General features: G+C 39.1%; 1 protein-coding gene across 3 annotated transcripts in view; it reads left to right on the top strand.

Moving 5' to 3' along the window:
* Positions 1–5,256: 5,256 nt before the first annotated feature.
* Positions 5,257–25,902, top strand: part of zgc:113516 (uncharacterized protein LOC541449 homolog) — a 35,710-nt gene continuing 15,064 nt past the window's right edge. For 2 of the 3 annotated variants that reach the window (XM_056386280.1, XM_056386279.1), the window contains exons 1-6: positions 5,257–5,691; positions 10,650–10,912; positions 12,132–12,284; positions 19,044–19,192; positions 19,708–19,791; positions 22,009–22,169. In XM_056386280.1, the coding sequence (XP_056242255.1) occupies positions 5,551–5,691; positions 10,650–10,912; positions 12,132–12,284; positions 19,044–19,192; positions 19,708–19,791; positions 22,009–22,169 (951 nt within the window). In that variant the 5' untranslated portion in view covers positions 5,257–5,550. Of the gene's footprint in view, positions 5,692–8,834; positions 9,730–10,649; positions 10,913–12,131; positions 12,285–19,043; positions 19,193–19,707; positions 19,792–22,008; positions 22,170–25,902 lie in introns of those variants that run through there. The other variant, XM_056386281.1, reaches the window with a different exon arrangement.

The raw sequence follows: 25,902 nt of genomic DNA on the forward strand, positions 1-25,902 counted from the left end.
ATCCTGGAGAGAAGTCAGTGAAATGTAACAACTTCAAATTTCCTTTATCTCATCTCTTAAGTTCCTATTTTCCAATATTCAATATAAGACATTAAATACATATATTTGTCTTGATAAAGGTTGGTGAACAGGAGAGGGATGATGATTCCTGACAAAGTATCTATGTATGTTTTTTTTATATATATAAATATAGTAGGTTCTTATCCATCAAGCAATTTGAAACGATGCAAATGTATTTGTATTGTATGTAACTAAATTGCAGTAAAAAAAAAAAAAAAGTGAAGTGACTGAAGAGGTGATTTTTCCTTTGCAGACCTGCGGCACAATTGAGAGAGAGCTGCAGTAAACATCAGTTAAATTACGTACAGTAAGCACGAGTCACTGCCAGCAAACGTCCCATCCACAACTTGATCAGTCAGTGCGAGGCAACAATTAATTGGAGTTGCAAAGTCTCGGACAATTAGCCCCCCACCCCCACCCCCCCACAAAGGGTTGAGGCCTGAATCCTGCATGTCACCCTCTTCACATAATGAAGAGACAGCGGGTGTCATGTCTGGACTTGGCAATCTGCTACTGACATGAGAGTTAGAGTATTAAATGGACTAACTGCCGGCTTTACCGTCGAGGAACACTGGTGTCTGAGCCCAATGATTACCACGGCCCCAAACAAAAATGACATTTGTCTGACAATAAAATTGGATACTAACCTGTCTGAAAGCTGTCTCCATTTGCCTAGAACAAACGTTGGCGTCGGCAAACAGTTTGACACACTTTCCCCTTGAATGCATAGAGAAGGCGAAGCCATCCTTTGGCTCACGGTAATGGCCCCTCATTGTTGGCCGCAGAGGATGTAGCGCTATTCATACCGGTGGATGATTGAAAAGAAAATTGAATCCCTTTTGATGTGATAAATGTGTCTATTACTGCATTTGCACACAAAATGTCGGTGGAAATTATAGTGGGGAGGCAGGACTCAGAGGGGAAAATACATAGGGATGGCATATTTGCTAGCCTTGATTGGAGCTGAAATATAAATATACTGTACCGGTAGATGAAATGAGTCCAAGCTCCCTGATTTTTCCACAGGAACTTCACAAATGAAAGGCCTTGAGAGCCCCAATTGTAAGACTATATAAAAAGGTTAAATGTCTGCATAGCTCTCTCTCTCTCTTTCTCTCCAAAGAGCTGTTTGATAAAGGACACCAACAACTGTTTGCCTTGTAATAAAAGGGAATTTTCTCTTTTCAGAAACTTCAGTTGGCCATGTGTACAATTTCTAAACACGTTGGCATCTCATCCCATAAATACAACCACAGATTATTTGTATGTGGGCAATAACACAAGTTCATACTTTGACTAAATGACATGCACAACGAGCAACCTTCTCCTTCAGGGTCGAAGCTTTTTTCCTCTGCATTTTAATAACCATTATTTCATCAGAAAGAGTCTTTGGTGGTGTTAATGAATGAAAGCTTTCCTTGAACGGGAGTTCACTGTTCTCAAAAACTTCTTAAGAACTTTCTCTAAAGAATGTATTACAACAATCCACACAATTCAATATTTACTCACAATTCTCCAAATAACAGGCTTAGTGACTTGGTACTGAAGGATCAAGGTCATCCACACAAATTGGTTCTCTGTGGGACACACCCACTGCGCATCTTAACCAGGCTGTGGTCGAGGAGCCGAAAGAAAAATGTTCTTTCCCAACCACTTTGTGAAGCGGAATTCTTAAGGACTTAGAAAAAGACAATCACGGTGCTAAGAGAAGCCGACTTCACTTACACTTGGCGGTTTTTCAGACGCATGAAAGGTAAGTACAGTGACTCGTTTCTGTAGGCCGACAATTAAAGTAAGGTTTCCTGCCTAAAACAGAACCACACCTCCTAAGAAGGACTGTTTTTAATTCATACATAAGCTACATGTAACCATCACTTCCTCATAGGAAGTAACAACAAAATAGATAGTGGTTGTGAATAAAAACAAAAACAAAACAAACAGGGTTGAAATGTTGAAATATAATAAAATGAAAGGAATGCACAAGTAGAAAAATGTAACCATTAAATATTACAAAATACAGACTTAAGCAATGGCCCAGAGTACATTCTATTCAGATACAATTATATTAGAGATCCCTGGCATAGGTGAAGGAATTTCCTCTACTTTTCATATGTATAAAAAAGATGATAAGCCATATTTTTCATACATATGATAAGTAGAGGAAATTCATTTTTGTGCATTCTACAATTCATTCTACAAATATAAATGGATTTGGGGCTCCGACAATCAAAAGTTTTGGGATCGTGTCACAAGCATAAAATGTGCTCTGTTGTTTATACATTACATAACAAACAATGCTTTCAATACTGCTGCATTATCTCCTTTCCATAATTAATGGCAGTGTACGCTGTGCTAAAGCAGATCGGAAAGGAAGCACTGAAGCCCCTTTCCTCAGCATGTAGAGAATTCAACCGGCTCTTATCATGGCTCAGTTAATCTGGGTTATTTCACAGTGAGTAACCTTCCTAAGGCAATACACTATTTGACTTCAACCCCAGGCTCAGTCCCGTCCTGTGTGGCTTAAAAAGTGTGTAGCAGATTTATTGTTTTCTTTGTTTGATTTTTAGCTTATGATGAAAAATCATAAAGTTCCTACATGTAAGTTTTCTCTGCTGCCAAACGCAGTTTCTTGCTGTGAATGGGTGGTGGTGGTGACGGCCACTTACCAAGAGCTTCAATCACCCGAGATGGATGTTAATACCAGGTGTGAACAGGGCCAGTGACTCACTATTAAGTAAAAGCAAAGTAGTGTTATGAGACAGTATGAGCTGGGGCTAGCTGGTTAGCATGCAAACATCAGTAGAAGAAACAAAGTGATAGAGACAGCTGGAGACAGCTCTTAAGGAAAGAAGTCTGTTAATGCTAACGTTGGCTCTGTAGCAATAACAAAAACTTTCATATAGCACCTTTAAGGTGCACAACATTTGGTGAATAACAAAAAACAAATCATTACATTTCTGTCATTTTGTACACACCTTTGAAGTTGCATCAACATCCATATACAGTAGTACTACATATCATCATGTAACTAGCTGCAGGTTTAACTATGCTGTTGTATTGTCTCAAAGTTGGGGATGGGAAGCTCAGTGGAAGCATCCTGGATGCATATAAATTTGTATGAGGGAGTCAGGCTTATATCAGTTAAAATGTTCCCAACAAGCATGGTCATTTCTAAATAAGTTATTTTCCTAATTTTTTTTTTAAATTATAGCAACAAATTTCCCAACGAAACTGTTTTAGGAGCTTATGTAGGCTTTTTAAAAAAATGAATCTTTATATTTGTGTCCAGTTGCCTACTAAAGAAACAAACAAGCTTGGGGCTAAAAGCCAGAGAAAAGGCAGGGAAGTCAGAATGACTCTTTTTGTTTTGGTCTTGTGATTTATTTAAAATAAAAAAAATATGGAATATCACCAGTTTTATCCTTTAAAATGGAAACTTGTGACCATGTTTAAAGTTCAACCTGCTTGTATTTGAATCGCTCATTTGCGTCCATCAATCCTTTATCCAGAAATCATGGAAAACATTTTGTAGCAGTTTCCACAAGAAGCAAAAATGAAGACATATGATCTTTAATCAGCAACAATATCTAATCTTCAAATATTAAAATATAACTCTCCTCTCCTATACTATTCTCCTTCTACACATTTTATTGCAGAAGAAACTTCAGCAACATTAACTCCTGCTCTCCAACACAACTAGCACTTTGTTGATCCTTTCATAAATGATTAATTTTCAAGGATCAAAGACCCAAATGTTAATGTTTGCATTAACAATGATGAGGAAAAAAAAAGAAAAGAGATTGAGACACGAGGCACAGTAAGTAAATCTCAGTAAGAAGTGTCATAACAGAACATAAATGTAAGCATGAGATATTGTGTGTGTCATCTTGTCTTTTTTTTTTTTTTTTTTTTTACCAGCCCTCTTGTTTTAGGCTGTACCGCTCCACCACTCTATTCTACCGCCTGACCCTTACATTTTTAATCGAGACACTCATCTCTCTTTCAATACACAACATCTTTGATGATGAGGCGCTCTTTGATGGCAAGTGAATTTCATTTGCGTCTAAAAGCTTGCAAAGTATTCAGTTCAAGACGATCACCACATTCGTGACTTCTAGGCAATTGCTGTAATGATGCAAAATGGTAAACATTGGCCCAACATCTAAATAATTTAACAGACTGAAAACATGCTGCTCCAATGTTTATGAAATTCGTTTTGTGTTTACAGAGTGATCATGTTGAAATGTTCCATGGCATTGAGTGAGCATAAGAGGTCATGTTTGAATGAACTAATTGTACGGGTCCTCTAGATTTCACGATGACTTGGGTCAGACAATAGACTCCACCCTTATGAAGTCTTTGCTGCTGCACACGAGCCAAATGGAATACATCTGAAAAATATTTAGGAGAATTAAAAGTCATCTTATTGGCCTGCCATTGCCGCATACTTGCCTTTTAGCTTGAATGACGTTGAATGAAGTAAGCTGTAACCTAAATTCTAGATATGTCCTGGGGGACTTGCTGCAGAGATGTTTGCGGCACGCTCAGTTTTGATGTTAGGACGGCGTGATGGGGCATCAGGTATCAGGCAGCAGTGCTGACAGTGAGTGCAAGGAGAGCTCAGATTTATATGCCAAGCTCAATTTGGATACAAGTGTCTCCTCTTTGTAGGCGACAGCGCAGACTTCCATCTGTTTGAATGGATTACAGACAACTGATGGTGAAAAGTTCATTAATTGCAGACCTGTATTTTTGTATTGCCCTTCAATGGACTCTAACTGTCATAGAAATGGACACTCAAAAGGAGTGTAGTCAAAAGTAGTTCTAATTTCAAAAACATTTTTTGACTTTTGTTTTCAATAACTTACTTACATTTTACAGTAAAATTTGGTCTTTATTTCATTTCATTAAATTACCATTTGCAGGAATTTCTCTTCACTGCACATTAGAATGACTCTGGTGCAGTGTGGTAGGTGATTAAATGAATGAATAAATAAAAAAGAAAGAGCTCTACTGAGGCAAAACTTTAATCACCACACTTCATTCAAAATCAACAATTGTGTCTCCCACTGAGTCCTGTTTAATAAATACACGTGCCTGCAGCAGAACTCCAACCACCTGTGGTTAATGTGTAAACTGTGCGGCAGTGGGGATGAAGATGCCCATAGGAACATTGGCCCCTGATAAGCAAGCTGGGCCTCTGCTGAGTCACTGGACATACAAGTGGACAATTTCATTGACGTGTAAATACCACTGATGGCTCTTGAATTGTTCTGAGAGCAGATGTTAGAGCTCTGCTGTGCATTATATCACCATTTTTTAAGAAGTAGCCCATGTTTGGCCGATGTTTTGATGAACTGGTTTGCCTGGACATAACTCAGGTGGATTTAGAGCAGAGTGGGACTTTGGTCTGAATATTACTGAAAAAGTTCAGGGCCTAAAAGTCTTTGAAGGTAAAATTGGTAAGACTTTTGATCCACTTTGTTGAAAATGGACAGTGCATGTGCTGGTGCTGGGAACCAGCTTCTCCATGTGGACATCCACATTGACGAGCACGAACCTCAGAGAGGAATCCTGGACCTTCTCAGCAGACTCCGTCCTCACTGGAAGGCACAGGACATTCAGATGAAGGCAAGTGAATGTTTGTGTCTCCAGATGTTTGGGTCATCTGCCATTAATCGATGACTGTGAGTTATTATGAAAACATCAAGTTCCCATGTTTCTAGGTTGGCTTATAAAAGTATCGCTAAGATGAACTTTAATTCTTGTGACCCTGCATTAATCTGTTAGACAATGCATGAACAGTATTTTACTGTATATACTGTAGGGTTTGCTTTGCGTGCGCTGGTCAACCTTGATAATATCAGCACAGAAATCTGGGCCAGCGTTTAGGGTTCAGGTTTTCGGGTGCTGCTCTTCCATCAGAAAACCTGATCAGATCCTAGCTCCAAGGATGGGAATGGGAAGGCCTCACTAATGCTGCATTCAAACAAAGTCAGCAGAAACACCACTTATTCCAACTTCTTTACCAAGTGAAACCAGACACAAACAAACAGCGTACAGTGCATTAGTTTTAATATTGGATTTCATTTTGATATAATTGCCAGCGATGTTGCATTTGCAGCCATTCTGCCAGCAGTTTGTTGATGCGTTTGCAGCTGTTGGAGACATCATCGGAGTCAGAAATTCACAATATCTCCAACTTGAAATCACAAGTTGGAGCCGCTCATAATTACAGTTTAAACAAAATGACAAATCACATGACCCCTGGACTTTATTAAGAAAGAGTCCAATGTTTTTACTTATCTACATATCAGGTTACAATAAGTTCATATTCAGTTCTGCCTCCTCCACTCAGGCTCGTTTCAGGTTAGATCCCTGTTAATCCAGAATCATAGAATATTAACCATTTGTGTGAAGTCTTGAGTAATGGCCAAACTCATGTTTTTTGAGGTCACCTTGACCTTGACCTTTAAACCACCAAATTCTAATCAGTTTGTCCTTGAGTCCAGGTGAACATTTTTACCAAATTTAAAGAAATTCCCTCAAGGCATTACAGAGATATCGCGTTCACACGGCCAAAACCGTGTTTTGTGAGGTCACCGCGACCTTGACCTTTGACCACTAAAATGTAATCAGTTCATCCTTGAGTCCGCGTGAACATTTGTGACCAAATTAGAAGAAGTTTACTAAGATATCGTGTCCACAAGAATGGGACGGATGGACAACCCAAAGTCAGTATGGGTCTGGTGGCTGTGTTGGTGAAACATATTCAGTTGAGATATAATAGGAACAAGTCTCACGCGATGGGATCTCCCTCCTTTACCCAAAGCATCCAATATGTTAAGTACTATGATGTGGTAACTGTGTTCATAGTCCAGTGAAGCATCTGTTATACTGACCCCTGTAAAAAGTGTTGAAGTACAGTTATGGCTAAACCCACAGCTGCAGGTGTTAATGTACTAACTCGCCACAGGTGTTCTCACTTACAGGCTGAGTACAGGCGCTTACAGGAGTGTGTTCTGTGTGTACTGGTCAGGCTCATTAATTGGCACCTGATTCTCTTTGCTTGTTTTTGTTGAACCTGTCAGCAGGAATACTCCTCTGTGATTGCTTGTGTTCAGATTGGCTTGTGAGCAGCAAGTTAATGTCATAGCAGCAGAAGCTATGGAGCGCTGTATGCTGAGGATGAAATGTACTGAGTTGTAGCAGAAAAGGATGAAGGTCAACACTGAACGTTTTAAATGACTGACAGTCCGCAGTCATTGTTCAGGCTAAACTTTTTGAAACTTTCCGCAAAGACATGTTCCACTTTTCTCATGAAACTAGCCACAAACCTGAAGGACGGAAGACCGAAGAGCTTTTCTTCTTTCTCAGCACAGTTCTGTCCAACTTTAATTCAAAAAAGTCTCTTATCAACCAAAATGATTTAAAACACAGTAGGTGGATGAGTGGTTTGATGACAAATCACATTCACTGTGATGCTTGACTTTCATCTTTTCACTAAACTATTGTTTTAGCTGTTGGAAAACAGAACTATATCACAAAGCTATATAGAACTGCATATTGAATAATGGTAAAAATTTTTACTTTTATTTTCTTTCAAAATAAAAGCCAAATTACAAGCACACATGGTAATAATATGTAACATTTAGTGGAGTTTAAGGGTCTGAAAAAAAGTCTGTCTTGAGTAATGTTTACTAAAAATGCCCAGCTGTTCAAGGACATCATTTTTGAATTTGAATTTTATAACAATAACACAAATATAGAATATCGCCAGCTTTAGTCTTTAAAATTAAAAGTCTTGACTTTAAAGTACAACCAGTTGGAACTGTTTTTAGGAAGAAAAGAAAATTAAACCACATTTGATACTGAACCACAACAGCAGTATTTTCAAAATAAAAGCACAACATGGAATAGCTATATTAAAAGTATGCACAATAAAAAAAGGTGATATTCAGTTTAAGGAATGGAAAAATTCCGATGTCTCAAATTTCACTGTATAGAAAGACATCTTAAAGTTATTACACCAGCAGAAAAGCCAAGGTAACTGGACAACAAAGAGAGACTTTTACTTTCTCTTTTTTTTTTAAACACTGGGAACAGATGCGTAGATGTTGTCAGAGCATCTGCTCAGTACAGAATAATCCCATTCTGGTCCCATGTGCAAACACAAGGTCCAATCTTTCAGAGAAATTGGGTTTATGTTTGTTAGGTGACAGCACATTGGATGGGTGACCTCTCAATCTACACCAGGTCCAGTAATGTACACAAAGGAGTAGATGTTTCCCTTCAGCCCTCAGGCCCCAACGGCCCCTTTAATGATGTATTGTGTTCATCTGATTGGAATATACAGAGTGAACAGGGGAAGGACAGACAGCTCCTACTGCTACACCTGTGCTTTTAACTGTCAGTTTTCCTCTTTAAATTACTTTCTGCTATATTTTGTATTCATATTTATCTATTTGACTGCTCTTTTTTTATTATTATGCCTTCCTGTGACGCATTGTAATCCGTTTTTTTTTGTGACAAATGGAACAATAGATCAAACTGAAGGCGATGCAAGTTCATTTATTAATTCAGTTAATAGTTTATTACATTTTTTTTCAAGAAAGATTAAAAAGAAAAAAAAAGAATATATATATATATATATATATATATGTACACACTAGTGTTCTAAGAAGCGTTTAGGAAGTGCTCTAAATAGTAAGTTTTTGTTTTTCAAATGACAATTTATTTTATTCATCAGTTGTTTCAAATATCATAACATGCAGTAACTTTCATATAAATATATAATTATGAAAATAATACTGTATATGCAACTCAGAGACAAAAGGCATTTAATAACACTGTGAAAGCCAATGCAAAGCATCCAAATGGCACCTCTTTAAATAGTGGATCAGATGTGAAGGTGGGCCTGTGTTCACTTCCCCTCCAGATGAAAAAGTGTTGTGTGCAGGTCCCATCTGAGGCTCAGAAAATGCCTTGGAGACTGTGGCAGAGAATGAGAGACTCTGAGAAACCGCTGAATGACAACAAATGTCCGACGAGACCTTTGCAGGCAAACAGTGGTCACTGTGGGATTGTAGTGTACACACACAGAGCCAGGAAGAGCTGAGCTGGAAGTGTCAAGAAACAAGTCCAGGCTGCAGCTCTCTGCAGCTGGACATCTGTCATTTACCTACTCTTGCATATGTGTGTCTGTTTTTCTGCATGACAGTTTAATTTAACATTCATGTATTTTGGGTTTTTTTTTTGCTTCAGTTTAGAGGAAAGCAAAATCAGAGATCCAGGAGTTTTCTTCTTTCAGCTCTTTATCCCTTTCGGTCTCAGTCTGTTTATATAATGTTTGTTGTTTTGTTCATATATATAATATCTTGACTATTAATACTTTGAATCTGGGTTTACATTGATTACAGATTTGCTTTCCAATGCGCATCACAAAAATTTGTATTTTATTAACTTTCTAAAGAAATAAAGAATATGCTTCATCTGAACACAGTTTAAACTAAACATTTGAACATTAATCCAGGACCTGCTGATTGATACAGGTGTGAATTCTCTTGCAAATATGCAAATGCCCAAAAACCAACTGATGCACAATGAACCTGGGACTTTAGATGGCTGATCCATTGATCCTCAATGGTGGAATGTAACAAGTATGTTTATGTAAGTATTTGTAATTCGAGTATAGTAGTATAGTCATTCTACTTTATACTTTTACTCCATGACAGTTCAGAGAGTTATTTGTACAGTTTTACTCCACTACATTTTTTTCACAGCCTTAAGATTTTCCATATGATCAAATTATGAAATTTAGGTGCCACTATGCACAATGAGTACTTTTCTTTTTGATACTTTAAGTAGATTTTGCTGCTAATACTTGTATAATTATGTACATAAAATTCACAATATGGTTCCTTTTAATTTAAACATGGCCTCTTTATATATTTGAAAAATTCAGGATTAAACGTGTTCTAATGCAGAACGCAGGTATTTTCTCAGGTTTCTTTTCAAGTATACAAATCAGCAGTCACTTGTAAATGATCTCTCTGTTTCTATATTTTTCACAAGACTGTGTCTTTAATGGAAGGTTTAGAGGAAATTTTAGGTAATGGGCCATAACGGTGGGGAATTAGTGGCCTGTAAAATGATATTGCAGCAGAAGTTGTAAGTCCTGAAACCAAACATATGGCATCTGTTGGCTGCATGTATTTAAACTGTAAAGCTCCATGTTTAGTGTGATAGTTCAAGGAGTGACCCATTAAACTTCACATGTATTTCACTTACACAGTAATGTACATTACTGCCTGTTGTACACACTACACGAAGAACAGCTCATGCTGTAACTTTATTGTCCACATGTCACCTTTACAAGAGGTTGCACAGTGTTATCATTGTTATCTATATAAGCACTAGTTTACAATGTTCTTACAAATAAACAATGATAAATGTGTGATGGACTCTTTGGAATCTACAGTATGTTGAAATTTATGGTATAACTACACCATAAAGTGTTTCATCTGCTTTGTTTCCACATATAATAATTTTTCTGTATTAGCTTCCTTTCTGATTTTCTTTTCTTCCAGACGTTCACAGAGGGCATCACCAACCAGCTGATCGGCTGCTACGTGGGCTCTCTCCAGGAGCCTGGTTGTGTCCTGGTGCGGCTGTACGGCAGAATGACGGAGCTCTACGTGAACCGGGACCGGGAGGTGGAGATGTTCCAGGTCTTCCACGCCCACGGCTGCGGCCCACAGATCTACTGCAGCTTCCAGAATGGCATCTGCTACGAGTTTGTTAGAGGAACGGTGCTGGATGACGATCTGCTCCAGCAGCCCTCCATCTACAGGTCTCTGCCAGAGCAGTTTTAACATTTTACATTGATTTCTTCTGTAAAGTTGATTTGATCACAGACAGTGAGCTGAACATGTAGGGAGGGAACATGTTCATGCAATGATGACCATCATCCAGTGTGACAAGGTTGTCATTAAAAGGAGAAAAACAGTGACTCAAAGTTAATCAGAAATCATTTTGTATACATATACGTATATATATATATGTGTGTGTGTGTGTGTGTGTGTGTGTGTGTGTTTATATATATGGTATGGGTACTGAATGATATGAACAAAAACAGTGGCATTCAGGTCATACTGCATCTATTAGGTTTGTTGCCACGTACTGTAAATAAATGGGACTTTATGAGTGAGTTGTTATTTCATCATTATATAAAAACAATATGTTCAGTCATAGTATGTGATCTGTGAGTGTAATGATACTGCACAACATTATGGCATTTACTACTTAAACAGGAATACTTCTTTGAAATTTCAAGTTCATTAGTTAAAATATAATATGGTGGTTAAGATATGAGTTACCATAAACTAAATGTAAGTTTTATTTACTGTGAAGGCTGTTCAGTCAGTGCTATCAGTATCATAGAAAAATACACAAACAGTCAAATGATGTAAAATCTATTGTTTTCAGGTCAAACAGGTTTATTATTGAGAATAATGTGTTTTCTAAGAAAATAGCTGGAGGTCACTGTTGGAGGTCGTGTGTGTGTGTGTGTGTGTGTGTGTGTGTGTGTGTGTGTGTGCACGCGCTCGTGTGTGTGTGTGTTCCTTTGTGCTGATGCAGGTGTTTTTTTCTTAATTATTTGAGTTGAGTCATGTTTCATGTTGAGCAATGTTGTTTAGTCATGGCCTCTGTTTCATTCATCACTCTGATGATAACAGGCCAGCATCATTATTCTCACCACAGGACAGTAGGACACAACACAGCACTGCCGAGGCTGAGCAGCCAGGGCCATGATGGACATCCATCACCCTGCTCTGCCTGATACCCTCTGTGGAGTATACCCAGAAAACTCTATGTCACCACTCAGATGCCTCAAGAATGAGCACTCTGGTGGTCAAAAGGTCACAAATGCAACAAGGCCCATTTTTTGAAAAGAAGAACAAGATAAGAGCGCTAAATGGAAAGGGAGTTGTGTGTCTACTCTGATAATGGTTGTTTGGGCAATAACAGCGTCAGCCTGGCTCATCTGAGAGAATGTTTTCTCTCCGCAGATTGATCGCAGCAGAGATGGGGAGAATCCACTCGATCCAGCCAAAATGTGGTCTGTCTGCTGAACCTCTGCTCTGGACAAAAATGTCCCACTTTCTCACACTGGTGCAGAGCAGCATCAACAGCAGCCCGTCCGAGCAGCGCTGCACAAAGAGGTACAACTCATGACGCCATCTCACTGATGTTTTTAGTAGATATATACATTTAAGTCTGTATATTTGATCTGTTGTTAGTGATTTTGTTGGCCTCAGTCAAACTGGTGTTTTCTTGACCAAGGGATGTTTAGTTGATGAAATGACCTGCAACTGTTTTACTGTTATAGATATGAATGAAACATGACTCTGCAGCTGTATGACCTATTTATCGTCTCAGATTTATTGACTACAACACTTTGGCGGACAGTGACAGACTCTCTAAGAGTTGAGGTTTGCATTTAGCTTCAGCAGTTTATTTGCCCAGTAGTCACAACTACACACAAGAGGAGCATTTGTGCAAACCAGAGAGGTACAATAGTCAGCGACACCGCATACAGCCAGAAAGACCTTCTCAGGGGTTCAGGGCTGTCAGAGAGGAACTTGAAATTTGGAAACAGAAAATCAGAAGCAAAAGCCCAGAGCAGCCCAGCCAGCTGACCGTTCGCTAAACCCAACCCCCTGAACAGTGATTTTCTGATCTTACCATAGCAACTGTAACTAAGCATGACAGGTCTGTCAAGCTTTGGATTTGTCCACATGCTGAAAAGTTTGGAGCGGGGTGTCATCTTGCCTTAAACCCTCCCAAATCAAAAACACAAAAGCAAAAGTGTAAGAAATGGATTAAATGGTGTGTTTATCTGTTCTAAATTAAGCTGAAAACATTAGCACGCCCGGCTAACTAGCGTAATACACAAACAGTAGCCTACTAACTTATAAAAATACTCCATTACAAGCCCCTCATTAAAAATTCACCCTACATTAGTACATATGAATTAGCAGCAAGAAGTACTTCAGAGGCCAAAGAGCATGTCATCAGCTACCTAAGTTAGTTACGTTACAGGTTACGTTAGAAGAAGCTCCACTGACAACTAGCACAACTACTGTAAAGTTGGGACGCTGACTTTTCACCTGGGGCCTGCATTTAATTCTAGTCTTTAAACACAAATTTAAAACGTTTCATGTTTTAAAACGAGCCAGCTGGAACCATTACATATCAGCTGGAGACAGCATTTTCAACTAGCTAATGGAGCAACACTACGCTCAGCTTCATTAGCATGTTAGCTACAGCTGAAAGGGTCAGTCTGGGACAGTAGGCTGCTTGACTTTGTCTTTTTCTGCCAGAATTGAAGGATCAATTGTTTCAAAAATGACTTTGGATTCATAATATTACTCATTATCAGAAAGCTGGATGGGTGTAGCAGGCATAACTAGGAGAGGGCGGGGTTTAGTGAATGGTCAGGTGTGCTCTCAGGTGTACAGTAGGAAAGGTTCAAATTACAGTCTCAGTGAGGGAAGACAGCTGTCCATCATCCACTGTTCTGAGAATTACACCAGTTTCAGAGCTGGTGTAGGACCTCAGTAGTGGATCTTCGCCATCATCCTTTTGATAGAAACCAGCCGCATTTTTTCACATTTTTATCTCTGAGGCCGCAGCCCTTCCACTGATGCCTTATCAGTTTCTCACATGCAAAAAGTACATTTCTCAAACCTGCTCCTTTCCACCAGTATATTGTCTTTTAAGTTGCTGGACAGTCACTCCTGGAGTTGTTCTTTTGGCACATTCACCTCTCACCATGTGGACGGAGGCCGTCTCCGTGAGCTGTCATTGGTCAGAGGGACGAGGCGGGGGAGTGGCCTCCGTGGCAATGACATTGCATTATCTCTAACAGGGGTCAGGGAGTGAGAGGTGAGAGGGGCGCTCCAGACACTACAAAGAAACAGACGCTCGGCCACAAGCTTCCTGCAGAGCTCTCCCTTATCGGTCAAACGTTCAACCTTGTTTATGTTTGCAGTGAAGGGGTCAGAAGTCCACACAAACTGTGGCTGCAAGGCCCAGAGTATCAGAGTCGCTTTGAGTTTCCTCTGTGAGTTTCTTCTTTGAGTTTTAGCAAGTAGGTAAAGCAATTTGTACCAGACTGAGTCATCTATAAAAGAGAAGGAATGCAGCAGGTATGACAAGAAGTCGTTTTTCAGAAAGACAAAAGCCCCACAAAGATCCAAGAGAAAGCCGGCCCGGCTAAATATTTTTGCCATCAAGAAGACAAGAAACAGGCAGCCATTCTTGTTCTCAGTCAGTATTTTCTGGTTCATCTGGCTTTTCATTAGCACTCCTTTTTTTTCTTCTATGATCTAGGAATGTTTTCAGCAAAATAAAATTACCACAAGCAGGCTGGAATAAATTTTGCATCAATTTAGCCAAACCTTTTGAATCTCACATTTTTAATTTCATGAACAAAAATTCACACTCAAAGTGCTGATTTGTTGAGAATTCAACACACACACACAGAAAAGTAATGAGATGCACTTTTAACTGTCTCAACAGTTTTCATTTTATTAACCAATGTCTACTCTTACCGTTCACTCATTTTTATTTTCCTGCTTAAGCTTTAGTTTTACACAAAAATTTCAAAACTGGTGAAAGACTCTTCTACTCGAAGCTTTGAGTGTGTGGATGAATCAGAACATCAACTTAGGATAAAGTACTGAAATATGCATCTACAGGAGCAAACTGCACCTCATGTACAGGTCCAATAGATGGTGCTATACTGTGAGACATTTGTGTGAGTGAGTGGTTTGACACGGACCACTGCTGCTCAAACACAGATAGACGTGCAGAACAAAATGATCTGGAATCCATCATCTGTTCGGATATAAATAAAAATAGAGTGCTGGAGAAGTGCGATAAAGAGATGGAAGGAATACTGCAGCATCATTTATTAGGTTTGAGATTTAAGAGGTTAATTTATGGTTGAAACTCAATTCTATGGCGTGTATTTCTGTTTGCATATTCACTGGTCTCTTGAGTGTGCAACTGCATGTGTGACATGACACACATACAGACACACAGAAGCAGGGACAGAGGATACTGAGAATGGGGGGGGAAGAGGGGTTTTTAAACAGGCATCAGAGAAACTTTTGTACTTAAGAGTGTATGAGTGCTGGTATGAATGTGATCTTCAGAGGAAATGGTAAAAGAAAGGCAGAGAGAGAGAGAGAGCAGGAAGAGGCTGCACCTGCAGAGGAGGTCTTCAGCTCTCAAGCCACCCGCTGTGCAAAGAGAGAGACAGATAGAGAGACAAAGAGAGAGAGAGAGAGAGGGTGAGAGGCAGAGAGGGAGCGAAAGAGGCTACAGCAGCTGCAAGGTTCGGAGAGAGAGAGAGGGAAAGAGAGAGAGAGAGAGCACAGTAGAAGTCAGAGATGGGAGAGAAAAGAGAGAAAAGCAATGGAAAGCAAAAGTGCAACCTCTTCTTCTCCCAAAGGCCCCCTGCTACGTTTCCCGTTTGCACTTCCATGGATCGTATAAAAAACCGCAAAGAGCAAAAAAAAAAAAAAAATCAGCAGTGCTCGGCTGGTGTTTGAAATCATATGTAAATAAGGCACATTGATAATGAAGCGCCAGAGGAGGAAATTCCACTAATTACCTTACAGAGACTTGACAGGGAGCAGGAGGCGAACGTACTTGATGCACTGTGCCTTCATGAAAAGGACAGAAAAGAGAGAGGAAAAGATCTGATGGCAAGACGACAGGTTTCCATTTAAAGTCAATGGAGGTCTTTCATTTAGCTTTTGACTCCGAGTGATCGTGGGTTTCTATGGTAAAGTCGGTTTGTTAAAGTTAAAGAAATGGATGGGTTGAAAAGGAATCAGGGTGATTCACCATTCGACTCTGTGTTTTAATTCATATTAGAGTGAGAGATGGATAAATTATGCATGTCAGAGGGGGTCGATTGCAAGTAACAGGAAGATTTCACAGGCGAGGAGATGTGAGTGAGTCTCTGACAGCTCTACTCGAGGCCTACGTTATTTTGAAAATGCAATTTAGAATTAAATTTTACATTCCCCACAATTCGAGTCGACAATAAAAGTGAAGCAACTTTTTCTTTTTTCTATAAATGTATCAAAAAGATTCAGGAAACACAATCAAGTTTAGATCTCAACCTGTTTTTATTCAGTCACTCCTTCCTCCATCTGTCCATCCACAGCAGGAAGGAGGAAGTGAATGACGTAGAGGAAGATAATATACAAAAATGACCTGTTGTGTTGTTGCAGATGTGTAGGAGGAGTTGTATAAGTCGGTCTGTGTCACGACTATAAACACGGCTCGGCTCCTCTGCTTTTATTGTGCGTTCCTAACAGGCCCCACTAAATTATGTCTACAAGTGTGTATAATACCGGAGCATCTGTTTGTTCCCCTTTGAATAAATAGGTAGTGTTTAAATTACACTGTTTAAATTACCTTCTTGTCGTGGCTCGATGACTGAAAAGAAAAAAACACGAAAATTAATTAGGAGACGGATGCTTATGCAGCATTTCTTCCATCCAAGGACATTAGTCTTTGATAGATAGAGTAATCAACAGAGTGAAAACAAGGCATGTAACCTTACAAGGGTCCCTGAACCGCCTCAGTTTACAAACATGTTCTTAGAAGAAAAGTGTGGAGTTCATGACAAACCTGCTCCTCCACTCTTTCAGCAAACGTTCTCACCCCCCTCTCCGACTGTGCCGGAAGATTTCCCTTCCATGCACAAGTTCAATGTTTTCCCCTCAGCTGCTGTACATACGTATGTCCACTGAAATCCTGATTTTTCTATTTTAAACATTAACCTTTGAAAGTCTGTGTTTTTCCTTTAACCTGTGGTGGACAAGCCTCAGCCCACAACAGGACACTAACTCTGTTGAAATCCAGACAAAATCAAATTCTTTTAGGGTGAACAGTCTTTAAATGCACGTGAGTCACAGTGTGTGAGGGGAAGTTCTCAGCTACACTGAACCCTTCAGAGAAAAGAAGAATAGTTGGAAAAAAAAAAAACATAAAGGTACAATGAGACGTTCTTACAGTGTCTTTCTAGTTAATGTCTTTTCTTCTTTGTTCTATCTTTGACTAACTTGTCAATGTTAAGAGGAATCCCTCCCATGTCACATGCTTCTGAAGACTGTGAAGTAGCATACGTTTACTCAACTGCAGCACTTCAGTACAGTTTAAACTCCATATTATTATATTATATTATATACCAGATTTCAGATGGAAATGTTTGCACTTTTTTTACTTCACTTCATCTGTACCTGTTAACTACTGGTTAATTTGCTAATTAAGATTAAGACCAAAACATGTGATCAGTTTATAGAATATGTTGTCACAGGTTAAACTACTCAACAGTACATACTTACCTGCCAACACTCCTGTAGCACTCCTGTGCACCCTACTGCCATGGCCCTCAACCTTTATCATAAATAATCATCATACATACATTTATATGTTTTCTATGTTTGTCTGACATTAACAAATTTGCCAGGTTGTGTATGAAACACGGGCTAGACGCACAATCCACGCACAATCCACACACGTACACACAATTTCAACCCATCCGTTAGCACAACTTGGCAACCCACAATCTGATTGAAGTGGTGTGTGCAGCTGCTCTCTGTGCAGGCAGGACATTTGACCGTGGGATGAATGGATTGTAGTTAAATAGATAAGATCAGATAAGACTTTATTAATCCCAAGACAAACAAAATAAACAAGTTTTGTTAAACTTGTTTATTTTATGTTCATGTAATCTAATGATGAATGTTAATATTAAATGAGAAAAAATGTTCCATATTTTGAAACCTAAGGTCTGACATAATGTAGTTAAAATCACTCCAGCGCATCCAACAACAGGGAGATACTCTGTCCACATTAATACACCAGTATCAATCATTCAACCAACCGTAGGCGCCATTTGTCTGCAGGACAAGGACATTTACTCCTATAATACTCTCAGTAGCCTAATTTTTGTTGAACATCTATTTATGGTTGTTTTACATAATGAAAAACAGGATGACAAAACATACTCAAATAAAGCTGACATGTACAGCACTTACAAAAAGGACAGTAAATGAAAAAATACATTTCAAGTATGATAATAACAAAACCTCTTCCCACCCTTCCTCCTGGGGGCAAAAAAAAAATCCATGAAATAAAGTTAGGGCTGCATTCTCTAGTATTTCCACATCATCAGTGCTAACAGTGAAAAAGGTACACGGTTATATGATACTAGGGGGACAGATCTAATGGTCCTTGATATGCTGTAGCACCAGGTTCCATGTGGATTGCCAGACGTTCAGTTCATTAAGTAGCCTAAATTACACCGGTAATTCAATTTTGTACTTTTACTTAAGTGAGATTTTGAATTCAGGATTTTCTTTCACCTCTGTCCACAGTGCAATCAGTGCACAGCTGCTAGGGCTGAAGTTACAAGAAAGCCAGATGCACCGTGAAGCAGAAGTTGTGCGCAATACAAAAGTATTCTTTAATTTAATGTGGAAACAGTCATTTTTGCTTCCATGTAAAGTTGTGGTGACAAAATGTAAAAGTTAAGCTGCATTACTTTAGAAGTGGAGAACACTGACTGACTGTTTTGGATATTTGCTGACTAATGATAACACCTGTCTCATGTCTAAATCATGAATTTGATAACTAAAGGCTCAAGCTCTTGGAATGAAGCATCACACACTGGCTAAATTGCTAATCATAAATGATGTGTGGTTTACTGACATCACCTGAAGTGACTTTCGGGAGCTGAACTTGTGCTGCCAACCTACACAACCGCCTTGTACCCACAGCCACGAATCAAACACACTCCTCTTTCATGAAACATGCCTCAAAACGTTGGAGAGACAATCCTGTCTTCTCCATCATGAAAAAAAAGTAATGTCAGTGGTTTTTACCTCTTACAGTTCTGCGGCTCTGCTAGAGGTGCCCAGCTTTGAGACTCTGTCAGCGGAAATGGAGTCACTGAAGAGACACCTCTCGCAGACTGACTCGCCGACTGTCCTCTGCCACAACGACCTCCTGACGAAAAACATAATATACAACCAGAAAGAGGGTGAGGAACGGCCCTGCACATCACTGACGGGCACATTTTCATCAACTAGATGCCAAAACCCAAGTGAAAACATTTCAGAATAAAAGACTGCCTCATTCTCCACCCTTTAATTGTAGCTCTGTGATGAAGGAACCTCGGTCCATTGCTGAGGCTAATGCTAAACTAAAAGAATGTGTCTCTTTTCATCCGTTTGAAATAATGCAGCTCACAGTCTTCATATTACTTCCCTTTATTTTACACACGGAGGTAAACCTTTGCACTGCTGAAATCCTGTTCCCATTTATTAAATATTTTATCTCATTTGTTTTATCCTTTTTATTATGAGTTCATTTTTCTCACACATTTTACAAAGATGCCATGGGCGACTCTCAGTCAAAAGAAACTCCTTGTGCCTTTGACTCCTACAAGGTTCTGTACTTTCAATAAAAGGAAGGAGAGTCAGCTATACCTGAGATGTGTTCGTCATGTTGCCCTGGTAACCGCTGCTGCTCTCCCTCTCTCTCCTCCTCCATCAGGAATGGTGAAATTCATTGACTACGAATACGCCGATTACAACTACCAGGCCTTCGATATTGGAAATCACTTCAATGAATTTGCCGGTAGGTCTGTGTCATGATGAAAACAAGTTCAATCTGCCAGAACATATAAGACTGATGTGGAATAGCTGTTGTATATACAGCATGTGATATGCAGAATGACTGCTCAGTTTGTGCAATCTCCTTAACTATGATATCATTTTATCTTTCTGCCGATATGTACCATGACACTATGTCCTCTTCCCTCTGATGCTGCCAAGACAAATTGCTGTCTTCAGTATGTATTGTGTCTGGTGATAATAGAGACAGTGATGTACCAGCTGTGTCACAATGAATCTTCATTTTAACACTTTTAGATTGAAGTGATCGAACACTTGTGATCAATACAGCTTTCATGTCAATGCTCACCATCTCAAAGTGACTGTAACTGAAGTCACATCTGAAAATTAGCTGTGTTGTTCTTGACCCTTGACCCTTAAAGGACCCATATTCTATAAAGTGATATTTCCATGTGTTGTTTGATTATAGATCAGGTCTAGGTTCTATATTAATACTGTGAAAGTATCAAAGCCTCAGTCCACAGAGAAATGCACACAGCCTGTATTCAGAAACTGAGCCTTAAAACCAGCCGTCAGGACTTCTGGAACTTTGTGATGTCACAACAAAGCAGTCACCGCTTTCAGTCAGACCCCATGCCCCGCCCACCTGGACCCAACATTCAACCTTGCGGGATTTGGTTTCTTTGAGTGTTTTCCTGAAATCTGCTAGATTTTTATTAGATCACTCAGAAAACAGTGAGCCAATCAGAAGAGAGCCTCCTCTCTTCTAAAATGGAAGAGAGCCTCCTCTCTTCTGATTGGCTCACTGACCTGTTGTTTCTAGAGCTCCAGAGAGAAGCCTGAGAGAGGAGATGTAAAACTACACTGAGATGGTTTTTGGCTCTTAAAACCACAAATATATCTTCTTATGGATCAACACTTCAGATAAAACACAGGAAAAGTGTAAAATATGCGATCTTTAAAAACTGATCATGATGCCTAATTATTGCTGGAATGAGCAAAATGTCACACAAATATTCATATGTGGAGGGAAAATACAGCTAAAAACACTCTTTAATTTTAACTGATATTATAAAACTAATTTTTCAACTGAAACATTAATGTCATCCAGTTTCCATAATTCTTATTTTCTGGTACTGTGTGAAATTTAATATGCAGAAAGTGTTCAGAGCCTTTACTAAAGTAACAGTAGCAATACCATGCTGTAAAAGTGAAAGTCCTGCATTAAAGTCTTTGCAAAAACAAATCTTACTTAAATTATTTTAGAAAGTATCAAAACTAAATGCAGGTAAATGCCCCTGCGGGTGTTATTATATATATATATATATATATATATATATATATATATATATATATTATTATACATGAATAGATTATAATTGTTGCTCAGTGGCTCACCTGGTAGAGCACGTATCATTAGGACTCAGACTTTACCGCAAGGGTGGGTTCGAATCCCACGGCCCTTTGCTGCATGTCATCCCCGCTCTCTCACCCCAAACTTTCCTGTCTATCTCTCTCACTGCAACTCTTAATAAAGGCAGAGAAAAGCCCCAAAAAATAACTTCAAAAAAAATAATTGCTGTATACAATGTAGAGCCAATCTCAACCATGATACTGAATGTAAGCTACTGTTGAGTAGTTCCATCTGTAACATATTATATGAACTTATAGCGATTTCCATGTAAACTCTTCATTTAAAAGTAACTAGTATCTGTAGGTGTCCAATAAATACAGTGGGGGTAAAAAGCAGTAATAACATGTAAATACTGAAGTACAGCAGTAAATGTACTCAGTTAGTACATGTGACAGTGTGTCTGTCTCACAAAATATAGGAAAGGCCTATTTCACTATTTTCTGACATTTTTAAAACCAAACAGTCAATTGAGAAATCTATTGTAAAAGTAATTGATAGTCAATATCTGTTGTCCTTATATTTTTATCTCCATGTTGTACTTTTCATTTGCGCCACATCAACCTCACAAAGATTTTTAAAATCAGTGTTGAGCTGAAGGTGCTGTCACAAACTGGGCAATTTACTATATGTGTTTGTAACATCATCTTCACTGAACTATTTGTGTGGACTGTTGACTGAGGAGATGAAATTATGTAGTTCTTCAAATCTTCAAAACTGACAGTTATTTTAGTCTTTGTGTTGAATTTTCACATTGACATAAGTTCTACTGTGTGTGTGTGTGTGTGTGTGTGCGTGCGTGTGTTGAAGGTGTGAATGATGTTAACTACAGCCTGTATCCGAGTCGGGAGCTGCAGAGGGACTGGCTGACGGCCTATCTGGAGAGTTACAAGCACAGCGCAGGACGTGAGGTCACGGTTACAGAGGCAGAAGTTACGCAGCTCTACATTCAAGTCTGCAAATTCTCACTGGTGAGTGTCTGTCTCCCCCTGACTCTGTTGAAATGTTGAAATATGTCATTATGTAGTGCCTCAGCACTTTGGACAGACTTTGAAAAGTGACAAATCTCTCAACAGTTATTTCCTTTCTTAAAGTTGTGCTGTTGCAGGGACTAAAATATCTCAATATTATGAGATTAGTGTTCCCATTTCAGCAATATCCATATGTGTTTGTGCAGCCCTCTAAAATGGCAGGGCGGCAACACCTCACCATCACATTTTAACAATTTACTTTTCCAGCACCCAGAAGAAAAAACTCCTCAAAGAAAAACCAAAGCCGGTCCACAGCTGACCCACCGCTGCTCAGAGTTTGATGGACTCCATCTGAGTTGATTAGAAACTGCCGCAGGGAAAAATGAAAGACAGCAGCCAAAATTATTTTTCTTATGACCACAATTTTCATTCTTTGGTGGCTCAAGTGGTGCTGGGCTATCTGTCTAAAAGTGCTTTCATAGCTCAACACAATATGTAGAATTGTCTGACCAATTTCTCTTGAAATTGTCCAGAAATGATGAGAAGGCATATTACTTTTTAAAATAACTTGTGTCGCGGCCAAAAACCAGAGAGGGAGAAGTGAGAGAGAGAGAGAGAGAGAGAGGGGGGAAAGAAATATGGCCTGGAATGGAGTGAGAGGAGCGATAACATCATGTTGATTGAAATCAGATTTTCTATGACAAACCGAGGAGGACTCGAGGGAAGTGGGAGAAATTGATCACTGACGCTTTACAAGCCAAGTTTCCAGCTCGGCTGGTTTTGACAAGCCGTGTGTCAAAGTGAGGGACACTGAGCCTGTTAATTGAGACAATCACAGGGTCTGGTTTCATCGTTTCAAGGTGTCGGGCTGAAACTTCTTTCTTTAAAAATATACAGCGTGCAGCAGCAGCTAAACGTTGATTAACTACAGTTATTCACTTCATTAACTTTTCATTATCAACCATCCAAAGACAAAAGAAACAAAACATTCAAGGTCCCTTGTATAATTTCTCTTCTCGTCTTATGATAAAATGAAATATTATGATGACCTGAAAACAATTTTGATAATCGATTAATTGTTAAGAGAAATTTTCTCAAATGAAATATGTGGTTTTCTCTGATAGTAAATGAACTGCCTGTATGTTTGTCTGAAGAAAACAAACAATGTGAAGACGTCACTTTGGGATTTGGGAAACTGATGGAATTTTTTTCAGTACATAAAACAATTAATCAAGTCAATTATCAGATTAATAGCTAATAAAACAATTGTTATTGCAGCACTGCTCCCATTGTCATCAGAAGTGGCACAGTAAAAGTTGTCCACACTTGGTTTGACCATTCATTACAGATACAGATCTGACAAGATGTTTAAATCATCTCGCATCACATCTGGTAAAACCAGAAGATATCATCGATTATGTTAAACTGGCTTTGACAGCAGTAATTATTAATTCAATCTGATTCTTTTTAATATTCTCCTTTTTTTTTATTCCTTCTTTTGTCAATTAAATTAAATATGATTTTATCTCTTTGAGCCACTTTCATGTCACTTGGTAAAATCTTGGAATAATCAAAGTACATTGAAGTCGCACCATACTGAAGTCTCGGTCGTTAATGATACACATGAATGGTGAAAACTCAGGAACCAAGGGAAGCAGTCTGCTGTGGTGGAAGCTGTGTGGCATTGACAAAGCCTGGCGGGATGCCAAAACTCTGCGGCGTGAAGCTGGCTCTCTCCAATCTTAATCCTTGGTGAACTGTGCCAGGACACCACGGGGTCTTTACGACTCATCCTCCCCTCCGCAGGGATCCCCCCGTGATGTTGAGGCTATAGCCCGCGGCTCTGTGATGTCACTCTCCCTTACACGTCTCTCATCTCGTTTTTCTCAATGGCTCCCTGTCACCCACGGCCTCTGCTTAGTGTTAGACTAATGCTCTCTTAATGGAGAGCAGTTATTAATCATAATAGAAACACGCTCAATCTCTCTCTCCCACTAAAGACAGAGATTAGAGATGAAAATCTGCCAGTGAGGGGGAGCGAAGCCAAGGGAAAACCGCACATTGCTCTTCAAGTATTTCATTCCACCCTTTATTTGATTATCAAATAAAAATGTGATTATATCACTGGGCCACAGAACAGAGGCCTGTCTGGATCTTATTAGGACTCGCTATTAGTGGTCCTACCAAGAAGATTTACAATAAGGGTGGAGAACAACAGAAATTTATGGAGGCATGGAAGTCCGCAAGCCTAAGTGAGCAAAGCCATTAAGGAGGGAACCATTCAATACAGAGGTTTGTCATCCTGACTGAGCAGCAGCAGCAGCAGCAGTTCTAACACGACGACTGGAGGTCACTGAAGTGTGGTTTTACAGTTCTGCTCTGTAGCACAGGGAATGTAGCAAAACATGACACAAAAACAAAGTTGAATATTAGTGAAACCATACAGCACCTGTGATGTTTGATTTACGTGCACCACAGTGTAAAACCACCAATGTGATCCAGATTTCTACACTTTAAAAACACCTCCCAGTCCTTAATGAGTCTATCATTCAGTTAGATGACTCCAGTTCGGTCTCCGTCAGCAAGCGTTTGCCTCACTGACGTATCCTTGAGCAAGGCGCTGACATCTGACCCCGCTGTGACCTCCCTGCAGGGGCGGGGGGTGGGGCAAGAAGAAGTGTGCTTTTGAAGCTTTAATTGGATTAAAGGGGTGAATTGAGTATTGTATGGTCTTCACACGTTGTAGCTGCTGTTTCCTTCAAAGACAACATCATGTTTTGAACTGAGAGTGCAAGCACATTACATTAAGTTGCTTGATGTGACTGCTTTAGTTTTAATAAATCACACACACACACACACATATATATATATCTATATAGATATAGATATGTATATATTGCAGAAAGAAATACATTATTCAAAATGAGAGCAACAAAATGAAACAATGAAAATGTTTTAATTGTGTGGTACATGTAGGAACATGTAAATTGAGTTAGGTAAGGGAAACTGGGACAGTTGCAACAGGGGATGGAAGCAACAAGTCTTATTCCTCCAATCAGAAAAATGCTAGAGTGATGACACTCGCTCTGCACATGCTCAGTTAGACCCTCCTCCCACCACAAAGACAGAAGACACATTCGACACGTGCTGCTGCATTTATTGAAAAAAATTTGTTTTATGTGAAAGTGATTTTTTTTTCAAGCTGTCCTGACCTTTTGTATGAATTAATCAAAACTTACTTGGTTAGCATGTGTTAAGGTGAGTGTGTTTAGCTAGCACATGATGTTCTGTCATGCTCATGGGGTGATGACAGTTGCAAGTTGTTGTCCCCAAGCTAAGCAGTCAAATCATTATCAAATTATATGAATAGATAATAATAATGATAAAGTTCAACCAATTATTTTATTATTATATAATATTGAGCAAATTATTTTGTTAGCCTCTTATCCCTATATTAGCCTGTTCTGTTCATCATAAGCAATAAAATCAATAAATTGTACTATATTCTATGCAAAACAAAACTCAATAACTAGCATTTGAAAAATAATATTAAATACAATAATATTACTAATATTATTGTAAAAAAATACTTTCAGACTAATATGCTAATTGAGACAAAAGCAAAGATAAATTTTGCATATTTTTAATATGTTGCAACCATCTCTGTTCCATGTTGCAATTATCCTCAGGCTTGGGGTCAGTTTCAACACCTTAATTCTTCCATTCGAATAAC

Source organism: Seriola aureovittata, chromosome 10 (assembly GCF_021018895.1).
Source record: "Seriola aureovittata isolate HTS-2021-v1 ecotype China chromosome 10, ASM2101889v1, whole genome shotgun sequence".
Classification (NCBI taxonomy): domain Eukaryota; kingdom Metazoa; phylum Chordata; class Actinopteri; order Carangiformes; family Carangidae; genus Seriola; species Seriola aureovittata.